A 14542-nucleotide genomic window follows, 5' to 3' on the forward strand; every position below is an offset into this window, starting at 1 on the left:
GTCAGCGAGCCCAAAAAAAACAGCACACTCCAGCGCCTACCTATTACTGTACTACTACTACCGTGCAGTACACTGCAACCTCTTCACATTGGAACAAATCTCCCTTGTACTAGTGTGTAGTGTTCTTACCCACCACCGCGTATCAGTTACATACCTTCAATTTTAATAGCGTTTTGTAGCTTTTCAATTTTATTATAATTAATCTACTATACATTGTTATGGCTGATAACTGTAACCGTGTGCTGTCGGAATTATAACAAAAAACAAATTATTAAATGTTTACAAAATGGCAAAAGTGCTTCAAGTATTGCTTCAATTTACAGAGAAGGAAGAACAACAGTGAAAAATATAAAGCATGATGCCAACAAAATTGAAAAATGTTTTGAAAATGGAAACCACTGATAGTAATGTTAATGTATTAATGTTTATGTTCTTCTATAATGTAATTTTCTTTTAAAAATCTGCTATATTATGTTTTGTTACTATATTGTGACGTGCAGGCAGCTTGTGATGCTTTTTGGGGGGCAGAATGTATACAGTAATCCCTCCTCCATCGCGGGGGTTGCGTTCCAGAGCCACCCACGAAATAAGAAAATCCGCGAAGTAGAAACCATATGTTTATATGGTTATTTTTATATTGTCATGCTTGGGTCACAGATTTGCGCAGAAACACAGGAGGTTGTAGAGAGACAGGAACGTTATTCAAACACTGCAAACAAACATTTGTCTCTTTTTCAAAAGTTTAAACTGTGCTCCATGACAAGACAGAGATGACAGTTCCGTCTCACAATTAAAAGAATGCAAACATATCTTCCTCTTCAAAGGAGTGCGCGTCAGGAGCAGATAATGTCAGAGAGATAGAGAAAAGCAAACAAATCAATAGGGCTGTTTGGCTTTTAAGTATGCGAAGTACCACGGCACAAAGCTGTTGAAGGCGGCAGCTCACACTCCCTCCGTCAGGAGCAGAGAAAGAGAGAGAGAGAGATAGAGAGAGACAGAGAAAAACAAACAATTGAAAATCAATACATGCCCTTCGTGCTTTTAAGTATGCGAAGCACCGTGCAGCATGTCGCTTCACGAAGCAGCTGCACAGAAGGTAGCAACGTGAAGATAATCTTTCAGCATTTTTAGACGAGCGTCCGTATCGTCTAGGTGTGCGAACAGCCCCCCTGCTCAATCCCCCTACGTCAGGATCAGAGAAAGTCAGCGCAAGAGAGAGAGAGAGAAAAGTAAGTTGGGTAGCTTCTCAGCCATCTGCCAATAGCGTCCCTTGTATGAAATCAACTGGGCAAACCAACTGAGGAAGCATGTACAAGAAATTAAAAGACCCATTGTCCGCAGAAATCCGCGAACCAGCAAAAAATCCGCGATATATATTTATTTTTTTTTTTAATATTTTTATTTTATTAATTTTCATTGTAATCATTCCATACAAACAGATCAATTTATAACCCAACAAATTTGAAAACAAATCAAACCCCACCCCTGAGAAGGAGAGCTTAGCTAAAGGAAAATTTCTTTAAGCTTTTTAATAAGGCAACATTAGACAAAAGAAGGGGAGAAGTAAATATCTATATAAATAAGAGATGGAGAAGGGAGTTAAATGCAATAATAGTTAATTCTCTTATTCTAAAATAATATTGATTAAATCCTGCCAAGTTTTGAAAAAATTTTGTACAGATCCTCTAACTGAAAATTTGATTTTTTCCAATTTCAAATAATATAAAACATCGGTTTCCCACTGACTTATAAGAGGAGAATTAGGATTCTTCCAATTTAACAAAATAAGTCTGCGTGCCAAGAGTGTAGTGAATGCAATCACCGTTTGCTTGTCCTTCTCCAATTCAAGTCCATCTGGAAGGACACCAAACACAGCTGTTAGTGGGTTAGGAGGGATTGTGATACTAAGGCTGTCTGAGAGGCACTTAAAAATTTTTGTCCAAAATGATGTTAGTTTGGTGCAGGCCCAGAACATGTGACCCAGTGAGGCAGGAGCTTGGTTGCAGCGCTCGCAGGTTGGATCCTGGCCTGGAAACATTTTGGACAGTTTTAAGCGAGACAGATGAGCTCGATATATAATTTTTAGTTGAATAATTCTATGCTTTGCGCATATAGAACTCGAGTGAATTCTCTGCTTTGCTACCTTCCACTCCTTTTCTGATATATTGATTAAGAGATCTTCTTCCCAATGTCCTCTTGGATCTTTGAAAGGTAGGGACTCTAATAAGATTTTATATATTGCGGAAATAGTGTTTGTTTCCTCGGAATTGAGCAGTATTTTTTCCAGCATTGTGGAGGGTGCAAGGTGGGGGAAATCGGGCAATTTCTGTTTAACAAAATTTCTAATTTGAAGATAGTAAAAGAATTGTGTAGCTGGGAGGTTAAATTTTGAACGTAATTGTTCAAAAGATGTAAATATGTTGTCTATATAAAGATCTCTGAGCATTTTAATCCCAAAACTTTTCCAGGTATTAAAAACTGGATATACTTGCGAAGGTTCAAAGAGGTGGTTCCCTTGCAGAGGTGCCACTGATAAAAGATTTTCCATCTTAAAATGCTTCCTAATTTGGTTCCATATTCTGAGTGAGTAAAGCACAATTGGGTTATTAGTATATTTGCGATAACTTTCATTTATTGGAGAGCAGAGCAGGGAATATAAAGAAGTACTACAGGATTTTACTTCTATTGCAGACCAAGCCTGTGTATGTGCATTTATTTGTGTCCAGGTTTTTATGGCTTGTATGTTTGCTGCCCAGTAATAAAACTGAAAATTAGGTAAAGCCATGCCACCTTCTGCCTGAGGTCTTTGTAGGGTCGCTCTTCGGATACGTGGGTGTTTTGAGTTCCAAATGAATGAGGTTATTATTGAATCTAACTGTTTAAAAAACGATTTATTGATATATATTGAAATGTTTTGAAATAAAAAGAGAAGTTTAGGAAGGATATTCATCTTAACAATGTTAATTCTTCCGGCTAGAGTGAGATGAAGGGTTGACCATCTATGCAAGTCTTGCTTAATTTTTTCCATACAGACGCCAAAATTTTGTTGATAAAGAAATTTATGTTTACTTGTGATATTTACCCCTAGGTATTTAAACTGATCTGCTATGGTAAAAGGTAGGGTGTTTAATTTAATATTATATGCTTGTGAGTTCACTGGAAAGAGTATACTTTTATTCAGATTAATTCTAAGACCAGATATCTTTTGAAATTCTGTTAGTGCTGTTAAAACAGCAGGGACAGTGTTTTCTGGGTCCGATATATATAAGACCATATCATCTGCATATAGAGAAATTTTCTGTTCCAGTCCTTCTCTGACAATCCCCTTTATCTGATGAGAATTTCGGCAGTGAACCGCCAGTGGTTCAATAGCGATTGCAAACAACAGTGGCGACAAGGGACATCCTTGTCTGGTACCACGTTCTAGTTTAAAGTAGTCTGAGCAAATTTTATTAATACAAACTGAAGCTTCTGGACTGGTATACAGTAGTTTGATCCAAGCACAAATATTCAGGCCAAACCCAAATTTCTCCAATGCAGTGAAAAGGTAATTCCATTCGATCATGTCAAATGCCTTTTCTGCGTCTAATGATAGTAATATCTCTGGGGTGTTTGATTTTGCTGGTGAATATATAACATTAAACAAGCGTCGGAGATTTGAAGATAGATGTCGGCCTTTAATAAATCCAGTTTGATCTTGTGATATTACCGAGGGCAGCACTTTCTCCATCCTTCTAGCTAGGATTTTTGAGAGTATCTTAACATCATTATTCAGGAGTGAAATTGGTCTATATGATGCACATTGTAACAAGTCCTTATTTTGTTTAGGAAAGACGGTGATTAATGCTTGTCGAAATGTTTGAGGTAGTATTTGGTGGTCTTTAGCTTCTGTAAATGTTACCAATAAGAGTGGAGCTAGCTGAGTGGAGAATTTCTTATAAAACTCTACGGGGTAACCATCAGGGCCTGATGATTTCCCGCTTTGTAGTGACTTTATAGCGTCTAGGAATTCTGTTAGCGTTAGAGGTTTATCCAGTTCCTCAGCACTTAAAGCATCTATTTGTGGCATTTGTGAATTATCCAGAAATGCATTAGATTGCGTGTTGTCTTCTTTGGGCTCAGTGGAATATAAAGACTTATAGTAATCTCTAAATGTGTGCATTATTTTATTATGGTCGATGATTTCTTCTCCATTCTTGTTGGTGATTACTGGTATTGCATTGTGAACTTCTTGTTTATGAATTTGTTGAGCTAAAAGCTTATTAGCTTTTTCTCCGTGTTCATAGTAATACTGTCTAGACTTATAAATAAGTTGTTCAGTTTCTTTAGTTGTTAAGATGTTAAGTTCTGTATGCAGGGCCTGCCTTTTCCTGTGAAGAGCTTCACTTGGACGCCTGGCTTGTTCTTCATCTATTCTAGTAATTTCATTTCTTAGCTCTGACACTTTCTTGGTTTCTAATTTATTTCTATGGGAAAGATATGAAATAATCTGGCCTCTTAAGAAGGCCTTTAGAGTTTCCCAGAGTGTTCCTGCAGAAACCTCTGTGGACGTGTTTGTCTCTAGGAAGAAGCTGATTTGTTTGGATATAAATTCTGTGTAGTTCTCGTCTGCCAATAAAAGAGGGTTAAGACGCCATCTGCGAGGTGAGTATGAGGGGCTAATTGATTTTAGCTCCAAGACTAAAGGGGCATGGTCAGAGATAACAATTGTGTCATATTTGCATGATTTAATTGTAGGCAGGAAATTATTATCTATAAAAAAATAATCAATTCTTGAGTAGCTATAATGCACTGGTGAGTAGAACGAATATGTTCTTGAGTTTGGGTTAAGAAACCTCCAGGGGTCTGATAAGTTGTGATCATTTAAAAACTGTGTAATTATCTTTGCAGTATTTGATGTCGTCCCCCCTGTCACAGGAGTCCTATCTAAGAGTGGATTTAAAACACAATTAAAGTCCCCAGCCATTATAATTTTATGAGTGTTCACATTGGGAATGGATGCAAATAGATTTTGCATGAATTCCTTATCATCAACATTGGGTGCATAAACATTTATCAAAATCATTTTACTGTTATATAAGTTGCCCATGACCATCACATATCTCCCTTCAGGGCCCGACACTACCTCTGATGCTACAAATGGAACTGTTCTATGTATGAGAATTCCCACCCCTCTAGTTTTCTTTATAAAGCTAGAATGGAACATTTGGCCAGTCCAGTCTTTTTGTAATCTGAACTGATCCTTGGTTAGTAAGTGGGTCTCCTGTAGAAATACTATTTTAGCGTTTAAGCCTGTTAGGTGAGAGCATACTTTCTTTCTCTTTAATTCGTGATTCAGGCCTTTAACATTCCAGCTCACAAAGTTAACTGTCCCATCATGGAGACATTGATTCTGAGTTTTTAATGTCATTTATAGTTTTAATTGGTAATATGGCAGTTTTAATCTTAGTTTCAAGATTCCCCATGAGTTGTTGCATGTTAGCCTGTTGTTGCATTGATATTTATAATTATAAGGATTATAAGAATAGATTAGATATAACCTTCTCTCCCCCCTTTATCCCCCCACCCCCCCATTTTGCCTCCCCACATGAGGCTAGACCCCACTTCGCGATGTTCCAGTCCTCTGACATACGAAGAGACAGAGCACGTCCAAAACAAAACAAACCCCACCCTGCAGCGGCGTTACAGAATTAAAACAGAGATATCTTTTACAGTTAAATCCTTAATACTATCTGACGAAAATGTTCTCATTAACAATATTTAAGCTTGAAATAATCTTCAGCGCTTTTAAGTTAAGATATTAAGATTAAAAAAAAAAAAAACAACCCTGGGAATGATTTTAAAAACTAGTCTAGGGTAAACCTGGTAATTCCTACTGTAATAGTATAATGGTAATTGTATAAATAGTAGAACAAGCAATAAACCAAGGGTATGAAGTTAAACAGTCTACTTTAAGGTATAGTAAAATAAAAAAAATAAATAAATAAAAAATAAATAAATAAATAAAACGAATCCTACTTTAATCACTTCCACATTTTCACACTCACGTCTATAACTCTATAACTCTGATTAAAACATAAACATATAACATATAAAGTCCAGATAAAAAAAAAAAAAAAAAGAAAATAAAGTATGTATAATTATAATACCAGTCTCTTTAAACATGGATCCAGCGATCAGATCATAGGTCCTTCCCGTGCCTTGATAGAATACGGCTCTTTAATTTTAATTAACTTTCAAAAAAGTGTCGGAAACAGCTTCTTTAATTCTTTTTCAGCTTCTTCTTTGCTGAAGAAAATATAATGTCGATCTTGAACTTCCACTTTCAGTTTGGCAGGATACAAGAGGCCGTATTTGATATCGGCTTCCCGTAGCATCCTTTTAATGTCGATGTAGGATCTGCGTTATGCAGCTGTTGATGGTGAGAAGTCGGGAAAAATACGAATAAGATTATTTTCGAATATAATCTCTTGCTTGTGTCTGAGAAGTGCCATCACATCAAGCTTACATCTTAGTCGTTCGAAGCGGACAATAAAAGACCTAGGTTTAAAGGCGCTTGGTATCTTTGTGCGATAAGCCGTGGCTATCTCATTGTCGAGTTTAAAGTCATCTCCAATTATTTTAGACAGTAATTCTACTGCAAATTGCACTGGGCTTGAGCTTTCTCGTTTCTCAGGTATACCCTCAATTCTTATATTATTTCTTCTGCACCCATCCTCCAGGGCTGCAAGTCTGTCTCCAAGTTTTTTTGTATTCCGAGTTCGCAGCTGTGGCTTTTTCATCGGCGTTAGATGCCAGTTGTTCCGCTGTTTCCACTCGAGCCGTGAGTCCCTGCTTAACGTCTTCCAGCTGATCTGAAACGTCATTAATATGATCATCAAGCCTTTTCAGTTTGGAATTAGTTTCTTCAATGTGTTCCACTAATTTCTTCAACATGCCTTTAAAGTTCACGTCGAAACGTTTAAATAGACGCGTTTCCTTATCTTTGTTATCCTTCTTGACCTCAATGGCCACCTTCTTAAGATCATTTGTGTTATCTTTCTTAAGCTCATTCATGGCCGTAACCATGGTAGTGGCCAGTGTAGCGATCATCTCTTTCTGTGTAGCGATCATCTCTTTCAGTTCGGACAGTTCGCTTCTGCTTTCGTGCTCCGCAAGTGAAAATGCAGATGAGTAGATGAGAGCACGTCCTGCAGAGCCCTTTCTAGTCTCGAATGATCCTCAGAAATCGGCGATCCCTCGCGACCTGTATCACTTGCGCCTTCGCTCCCATTTTCACTCTCGACTGGAGACGATACAATGGAGCGGGGTCCCAGGAATTCTGCGCACTCTTCTGCCTGTTCCAGGTCAGTCTCCGTGATGCCATACCTTACACTTGCACTCAGGCCGGAAGTCTGTCCGGACTTTGATGCAGCTTTAAGTTTCTTTTCCGGTTCTTTCTGACTTTTCTTCTTGTTACTCATGCTTGTATATTGTAGTGGAAGTTCCTTGGTCGGGTTAAATACAGGATACCTCTAAATAATATGAAATACGTGGGAAAATAAAGCCGCTGCTAGCGGAGCTCTGCTTCAGACGTCCATCTCCTATAAACGGACGAAACCAACTATATTTAAATATGCTTACATATAAAATCCGCGATAGAGTAAAGCCGCGAAAGGCGAAGCGCGATACAGCGAGGGATTACTGTATAATGAATGCTGTAAGTAATGGAACTGGGTGAAGGGCTACTGTTCTGTAAGGGGCAGACACGTCTGTTAGATGAGATGGTAGAAGAAGTTAGGAGAAAAAGGAAGATGTGGCGGAAGGACGTTTTGAGTAGAAAGTCAGGAGACAATAAGCAGGAGTGTTTGCGGTATGTTGAAAAAAGGAATGTGAGTGACAGGAGATAAACTGATTAGTAGGGAAAACTTTCTTTTGTTTTGGAGGTGTGCTCCATAACCCTGATAATGGAGTATAAGACAGGGCACCATTTGTTATGGAACAAAGACTCCAAGTAAAATGTCTTTCTTCTTATCCCTCACAGCCCCGGTTCAGATCCCTGATGGATAATCGAGGTTTTACTGTAACTATTTCAATAGAGGAAAAAATGATGTCTTCAGTATGAAAGACAAAATCCCCATGTGCCAGATATTTTGTAGGAAGTTTTATGTTACTAGAGTGAACTAAGAGCACAAGAGCAGAGTGGTTATTACCAATGCTTCATAGCTTCAGAAGTTTAAATCGAATCCCAGTCCAGTCACCTTTCAAGTATAAGTAGATCGATCTCATGCAATAAGCTAGTACTACCTTTAAGATTGTTGAAATGATTTAGTACTTGACTGTTTTACTACATGATTCCGATCTTGGATAATATAGTTAGTTGAGTTCAATAAACATGTATTTTCTTTTTGTTGCTGAAGTACAATATTGAGAAATGCACTTCTCATTAACAGAAAGACCAGGCAGTTACTGCCAAGGTGATACAGAAAACAAAAAAAACAGTAAATGAGTAGGAATAATTGTACAGCCTGACCAATTACACCTTTACATAACAGTAGCACAATATTAGGATCCAGCTTAGGTCCAGTAGGTTAATACCTACCAGGAAAATGAGCCTGGACTTGGCCAGACTCCAAGACCAGGCTGTTTCTAATGAGTTTGCACGCAGTTTGTGTGAGGAACTTGCAGATTTGGGTACGACTGCCGATCCTAATGTGATGTGGGAGACCTGCCGTGACAAGACCCTGAAGGTTGTTACCAGTGTTCCCAGAAGGAGGTGTTTCATCTTGCAGGGCACCCCGGATATCATTGAGAGGAGTCGCAGCGCACAGCTCAATGGCAACTCTGGTCTGTACTGGGAACTGAGAGGGATGGCTGTGAGGGCTCTGAGGGCAGATAAAGAGGCGTTTGTTAGAGGAATCTGTGAGCGAGTGACACACCATCTGTGGTGTAGCGACCCACATCCTGCTTACAGAGGAATCGAAGCATTACACACATCTGAATCTGTTCCTCGGAGAGGATGACACTGCAGTTATGACCCGCTGGGCTGGCTACTTTAGGCAGTTGTTCAAAGCTGATCCTCTGGCTGGATGTTGGATATCTCTGGGTCCATGGTTCTTGAGGCTGATCCTCCAATTAGCTGTGAACCACCAAATCTCACAGAGATTGCACAGGTAGTGAACCAGCTGAGGGGGGGGGAAGGCTCCAGGGATCTGAGGTATCCGGGGTGAACTTCTCCAGGCTGGTGGTAAGACTGTCCTCCTGGAACTGCAAGCAAACTTTGCTTCCATTTGGGAGACTGGCATCATCCCAAATGACTGGAAAACGGGACTTGTCGTCCCTATCTGGAAGGGTGATCTCATGGATTGCAGCAACTACAGGGGGATAACACTGCTCTCTGTGCCGGGTAAGGTCCTTGCAAGGGTGATCCTCAACAGGATCCGTGATGACTTGCTCACCTACCAGCGACCGGAACAGTCTGGTTTTACGCCTAAGAAGTCTACCATCAACCGCATCCTGGCACTTAGGGGGTTCTCATGGAGTGCAAACGCGAATATCGGCAGAGTTTCTTTGCAGCCTTTGTTGATTTTCACAAAGCGTTCACTCAGTTGATCGAGCTGCCCTGTGGGAAATCCTGAAGATTTGTGGGATCCCCTCGAGGTTGCTGGATATCATGGCCAGCCTGTACACTGGTACTGTGAGTGCTGTGCAGAGTGGAGGCAGGACCTCTGCATTTTTCCGTTGATTCTGGGGTTTGTCAGGGTGTGTTCTTGCTCCTACTCTGTTCAATGCTTGTATGGACTGGGCGTTGGGCAAGGTCGCGGGGTCCAGCAGCTGTGGGGCATCTGTTGGTGAAGAAAGGTTCACGGATCTTGACTTTGCTGACGATGCTGTGATCTTCGCAGAGTCAATGGAGGCCCTGATCAGGGCGCTCGAGAGACTGAGCGAGGAGTCTGAGTGTCTGGGCTTGCGAGTGTCCTGGATAAAATCCAAGATCCAGGCCTTTAATGACCTCTTGGGCACAGCCATCAGCAGTGTGTCTGTTTGCGGAGAGAGTGTTGACCTTGTTGAGAGGTTTACTTACCTTAGCAGTGACATTCACGTCTCTGGTGACTCTTCCTATGAAGTCAGTAGATGGATTGGGAGAGCATGGGGGGTCATGAGGTCGCTGGAAAGGGGTGTGTGGTGCTCCCGATATCTATGCAAAAGGACGAAGGTCCAAGTCTTTACAATCCTGGTGCCTCCTGTCTTGCTATATGTTTGCGAGACATGGACGCTATCCAGTGACCTGAGACGAAGACTCGACTCCTTTGGTACCATGTCTCTCTGGAAAATCTTTGGGTACCGTTGGTTTGACTTTGTGTCGAATGAGCATTTGCTCATGGACTCCCGAATGAGGCACATTACCTGCATTGTGAGGGAGCGTCAGTTACGACACTATAGCCACGTGGCGTGTTTCCCCGAGGGTGATCCAGCTCGTAAAAATCCTCATTGTTGGGGACCAGAGTGGCTGGACCAGACCAAGGGGTCGCCCACGTAACACCTGGCTTCGGCAGATAGAGGGTCATTTCCGGAGGGTGGGACTGGACCTCGTGTCTGCCTGGGGGGTTGCAAACTGGGATCCTGAGTTGTTTCTTTGTGTAATGGGTGCGGCAATGCACTATACCAGTGCATGCTCCCCAACTTGACTTGATACAAAAAAATTTACCAGATAAATACTATCAATATTTATTCATCTCTCACAACATGGCACAGGAATGAGAAGGAATTAAAAGTAAAAGAGGAGAAAAAAGGAATAGCTACCAAGCTTCAAAACTCTGTAATATACATACATGGAACTGCATCATTGTTCTCAGAAATTTGTTATTTACTCATACCAAACAAATGTTAGTAGGTTACTTATAAATACTAAAATAGTGTCACCCATTACCTCTTGCTGTTGGTATAATTTCCTTTTATTATCCTGTTGTGCTGATTTGTTCCAGCAATAAATCAACAGAGATACACCTGCTGGGTTTGCACAAAACAGTGGATGAAAGAAAATAGCACAGACTCCATTATGTAATTCCTCCAATTATTGACACTAGCCAGCAATGGAGTGAACGGCAGAATGCCCAAGGAAATACTGAGCAATCAGTTTGCTAAGGTCAGTTAGACGTTATGGACTGTGGGCCCATAAAAACAATTTATTTTACCCAGCACCTGAACCAGCAGAAGATTTTGATTTCTTCTTGATCATTACTGCCTTATTTTTCAAAGTTAGGAGTATTTTAATATATTCATCTATTAAAGTCTATATGTTAAGACAAATGTATGGTTTTAAAATGTAAACACTTTTTAAAAAATATTTATGAACCTGTGTAACAGAAAACTATTCCGAAAGAAAAAACAGAATATTACAAAACTTGAAAAGAGTTATAAAAATAAGGAGTTGTTCCTTTTGTGGTTTTGCAAACTTCACATATTCGACAAAACTAATGTACTGTATAATTATACCCATCTATGACTGTATATGTATGTGTACTATCTATCTATCTATCTATCTATCACACAAGGCAACATTTGTACTTAAATTAACTTCAAATAAGAAATTAAAGAAAGCAGCTCCATCTTGTGGTAGAAAAAAAAACAACAAAAAGGAATAAGCACATTACCATCCATCGAGGAAGGAGTGGTCGGAGTGGTTGGGACTGGCGTTGTAGGAGTTGACATCATGCCAATCTCTGGATGACTCTGACAATAAGAAAAATAAGTATGACAGACTTTACTATTTAGATAGGTTAACACTAACAAAGGTTTGTTTTTCTTTATTAAAAAAAAGCTTACCTGCGCAAGTACTGTAATGAAATTCCTGTTTAAATGCACTGCTTCATATAATGCAAGCAAAACAGCTTCATTGGTCCTAAAAACATAAACATTGTTATTATTATTCATTTCTTCATGTTTGAGTTACGCTGTTGTTTTGTACTAAACACTTTTTTTCTAACAATCAGAGAGTCAAATAACCATTGCCTTTTCATGAGTGCTAAGAGCTTTTCTAAGCTTCTATGTCTCCTGGATGATGCTCACTCCATTTTCCATGAATCATTTGTCTCTGGTACATCGACAACTCATGCTTTCTCATTCATCATGTCTTTTTAGTAGAACAAGACATGGAAATACTCAACATTAAAAAAAAAATCATGGATATACTGCAGCCTGCTAGTAAACATGGCAAACATAGGAAAACAAGTACTTCCCCGGAGGCTAAATGTATACAATATAAATATTTTCCTATTGTCTACAAAGGTAATAAGTGCCTGAACGGTGAAAAAAATCTCACCTTATCAATAAAGGCCACATATAACATAACATTTATAATCCTGCTTTATCCAAGTGAGGGTCATGGAGGGGTGAAGCCTGTCTCAGCAGCATAAGACATAGTAGTCAGGCCTAGACGGGGGACAGCACATCACACAGCCAACTAACACAGGTTTCACTTAACATGTCTTTAAAGATGAGGGAGAAAAACAAGAGTGTCTGTAACACCACACACCCACAGTGACAACATACAACCCCAACATGGACAACAGCAACTTGAGGTAGCAAATCCAGGATGATGTACCAGTAAGGCAGTAGCACCAACCAATGCGCCTGTGTGCACCATATGGCTATATGCCACCCAGCTTTATTTAGCATTCTCTTTCAAACAAACATGAATTTGAAGTCTTAATCATCCCTAGTTAGTTTACAGGCTAAAAATAAAATAGATTTAGGGAAATATATTGTTCAGATATACAAGGACAAATTGCTAATTTTCAACGATGTTCAGAATTTAACAGTGCCAATTAAGTGGGCAAATATCATGAAACTTGCTTAAAAATATCTTTTCCTACCAACATCTACAATTTTTTTCTCTCTTTAACTAAAACAAAACAGACAAGGGTAGGTGTTATATTTGACCTGTTACTCTTACTTTCGAGGAAACTACTTCACAAAACATTCAAATCACAACTAAATTGACAAACTGGACATCCAAATTCAAAGCAGCAAAGATCTGAAAACTGGCCAAACCCTCAGTTTAAACAGGATGAGCACTTCTCAAATTATTCTTTATTTGTACTTCACTCGGGGTCAGCCTCTCTACTAATATAAAAATAAAGAATGTAAGTGGACTGAACAATCTCATTCCTCCAACAGGGAGTCACTTGCTCATTTTGGAGTCTGATTTTCAGACACTTTCAAATGGTTAAACTTGGAAAATTAAACAAATTTCTAAACCATTTCTGAAAGTGATCGATACAGACACCGACCTACATTCATAGCTACTTATGACTGCGAGTCAAGCTAAGTCAATTTATTTTTGAATAGTGCTTTCACTACATGAGCCTATTGTGGCATTTTACATGCTCAACCCTACAGTTTTACAGCTTTTTTGACACATACAGTAGAAACCCCTGATAAATTCCTGGAATTTAGTCTAGGTTTTGGTTGAGCTTCTAAGAACCCTCTCATGCAGCTTTGTTCACATATACTGGTAAATTCCTAAGAAGAGGTATATTGCTGTAACAGTATGCAAGGATGAAAGGGGCTAATAACATTTTACTTAGGTCATAGAAAAACTATTTTCATGTGACTGGGCAGCATGTATTTTTTATTACATACTAATCACCAGTTGTCTCCACTCATCCTCCTTATTTTCATTAAGTTTTCATTTTCTCACAGCACTAGCACCTTAGCCTATATGATTTCATTTAAAGAGAAGTCCAAAATGGTATACTGATGTGCCCAAAGCTCTGGACTATTTGCTTGAGAGTTCACAGGGGATTCTGTTATGCTTTCTTTTTGATTAAAAATTTTTCTTTTAAACAGATTTTTACAGAACAATCTTTATTGTGTTACTTACTGTACTGAAATCTTTTCATCAGCATCCGATATGAACATACTGCCAACCTGTAGATAAGAATACTGCTTAATTTAAAGGATACAGTACAGTAGCTGAAGATAGGCACAATTTTATATAACATACATTTGCACAAATGCCTGCATCTTTATTTGTATTTCACGAAGAGACTTACTGTTAATTTTAAGTTTACAAAAAAAAAAACACAAAATGTTAATTTATTAAACTAACAGATATAAAACAAATATGTGCATCTAATATGTACAACTGAGACTACTCCTTTAATCACTCTCCTAAATCCACAGATTACATTTTTTCTCTATAACATTAAGTTACTGTTTAAATTAATTCATTAACAACTTGATGTGATGACTAATTTATTATTCATGTGATTATTAATTGTTTTAAATGCTTTTTTGATTCAAATGTTATGCATATTATAACAGGAGCACCAGAAAGATGAAGATTATTTTTCCAGTATGATGGTTCACCTATTAGTTAACCAAGCATGTTTTATGGACTGTTCTTATTTATAAAATTTCTTTTATTCATTTGTTCTACCTTTTATTCCAACCAACACTTGTAAAACGTGTCAATTATTATGCAAGATCTTTGCATTAGTTGGCCAAAATTGGTGTATGAGCTATTTGATATTTATCTTAAACTTGCCAGTTAGCTGGT

The 14542-nt window shown here is 38.7% G+C and overlaps 1 protein-coding gene across 2 annotated transcripts in view; it reads right to left on the minus strand.

Moving 5' to 3' along the window:
• The window catches only part of armh3 (armadillo like helical domain containing 3), a 221722-nt gene that overhangs the window by 140652 nt on the left and 66528 nt on the right, over nucleotides 1-14542 (minus strand). For both annotated transcript variants that reach the window (XM_028795718.2, XM_028795717.2), the window contains exons 12-14: nucleotides 13865-13911; nucleotides 11806-11881; nucleotides 11634-11712 (exon numbers count right to left, since the gene is read on the minus strand). In XM_028795718.2, the coding sequence (XP_028651551.1) occupies nucleotides 11634-11712; nucleotides 11806-11881; nucleotides 13865-13911 (202 nt within the window). The remainder of the gene's footprint in view (nucleotides 1-11633; nucleotides 11713-11805; nucleotides 11882-13864; nucleotides 13912-14542) is intronic.

This window comes from Erpetoichthys calabaricus, chromosome 2 (genome assembly GCF_900747795.2).
Source record: "Erpetoichthys calabaricus chromosome 2, fErpCal1.3, whole genome shotgun sequence".
Lineage (NCBI taxonomy): Eukaryota > Metazoa > Chordata > Cladistia > Polypteriformes > Polypteridae > Erpetoichthys > Erpetoichthys calabaricus.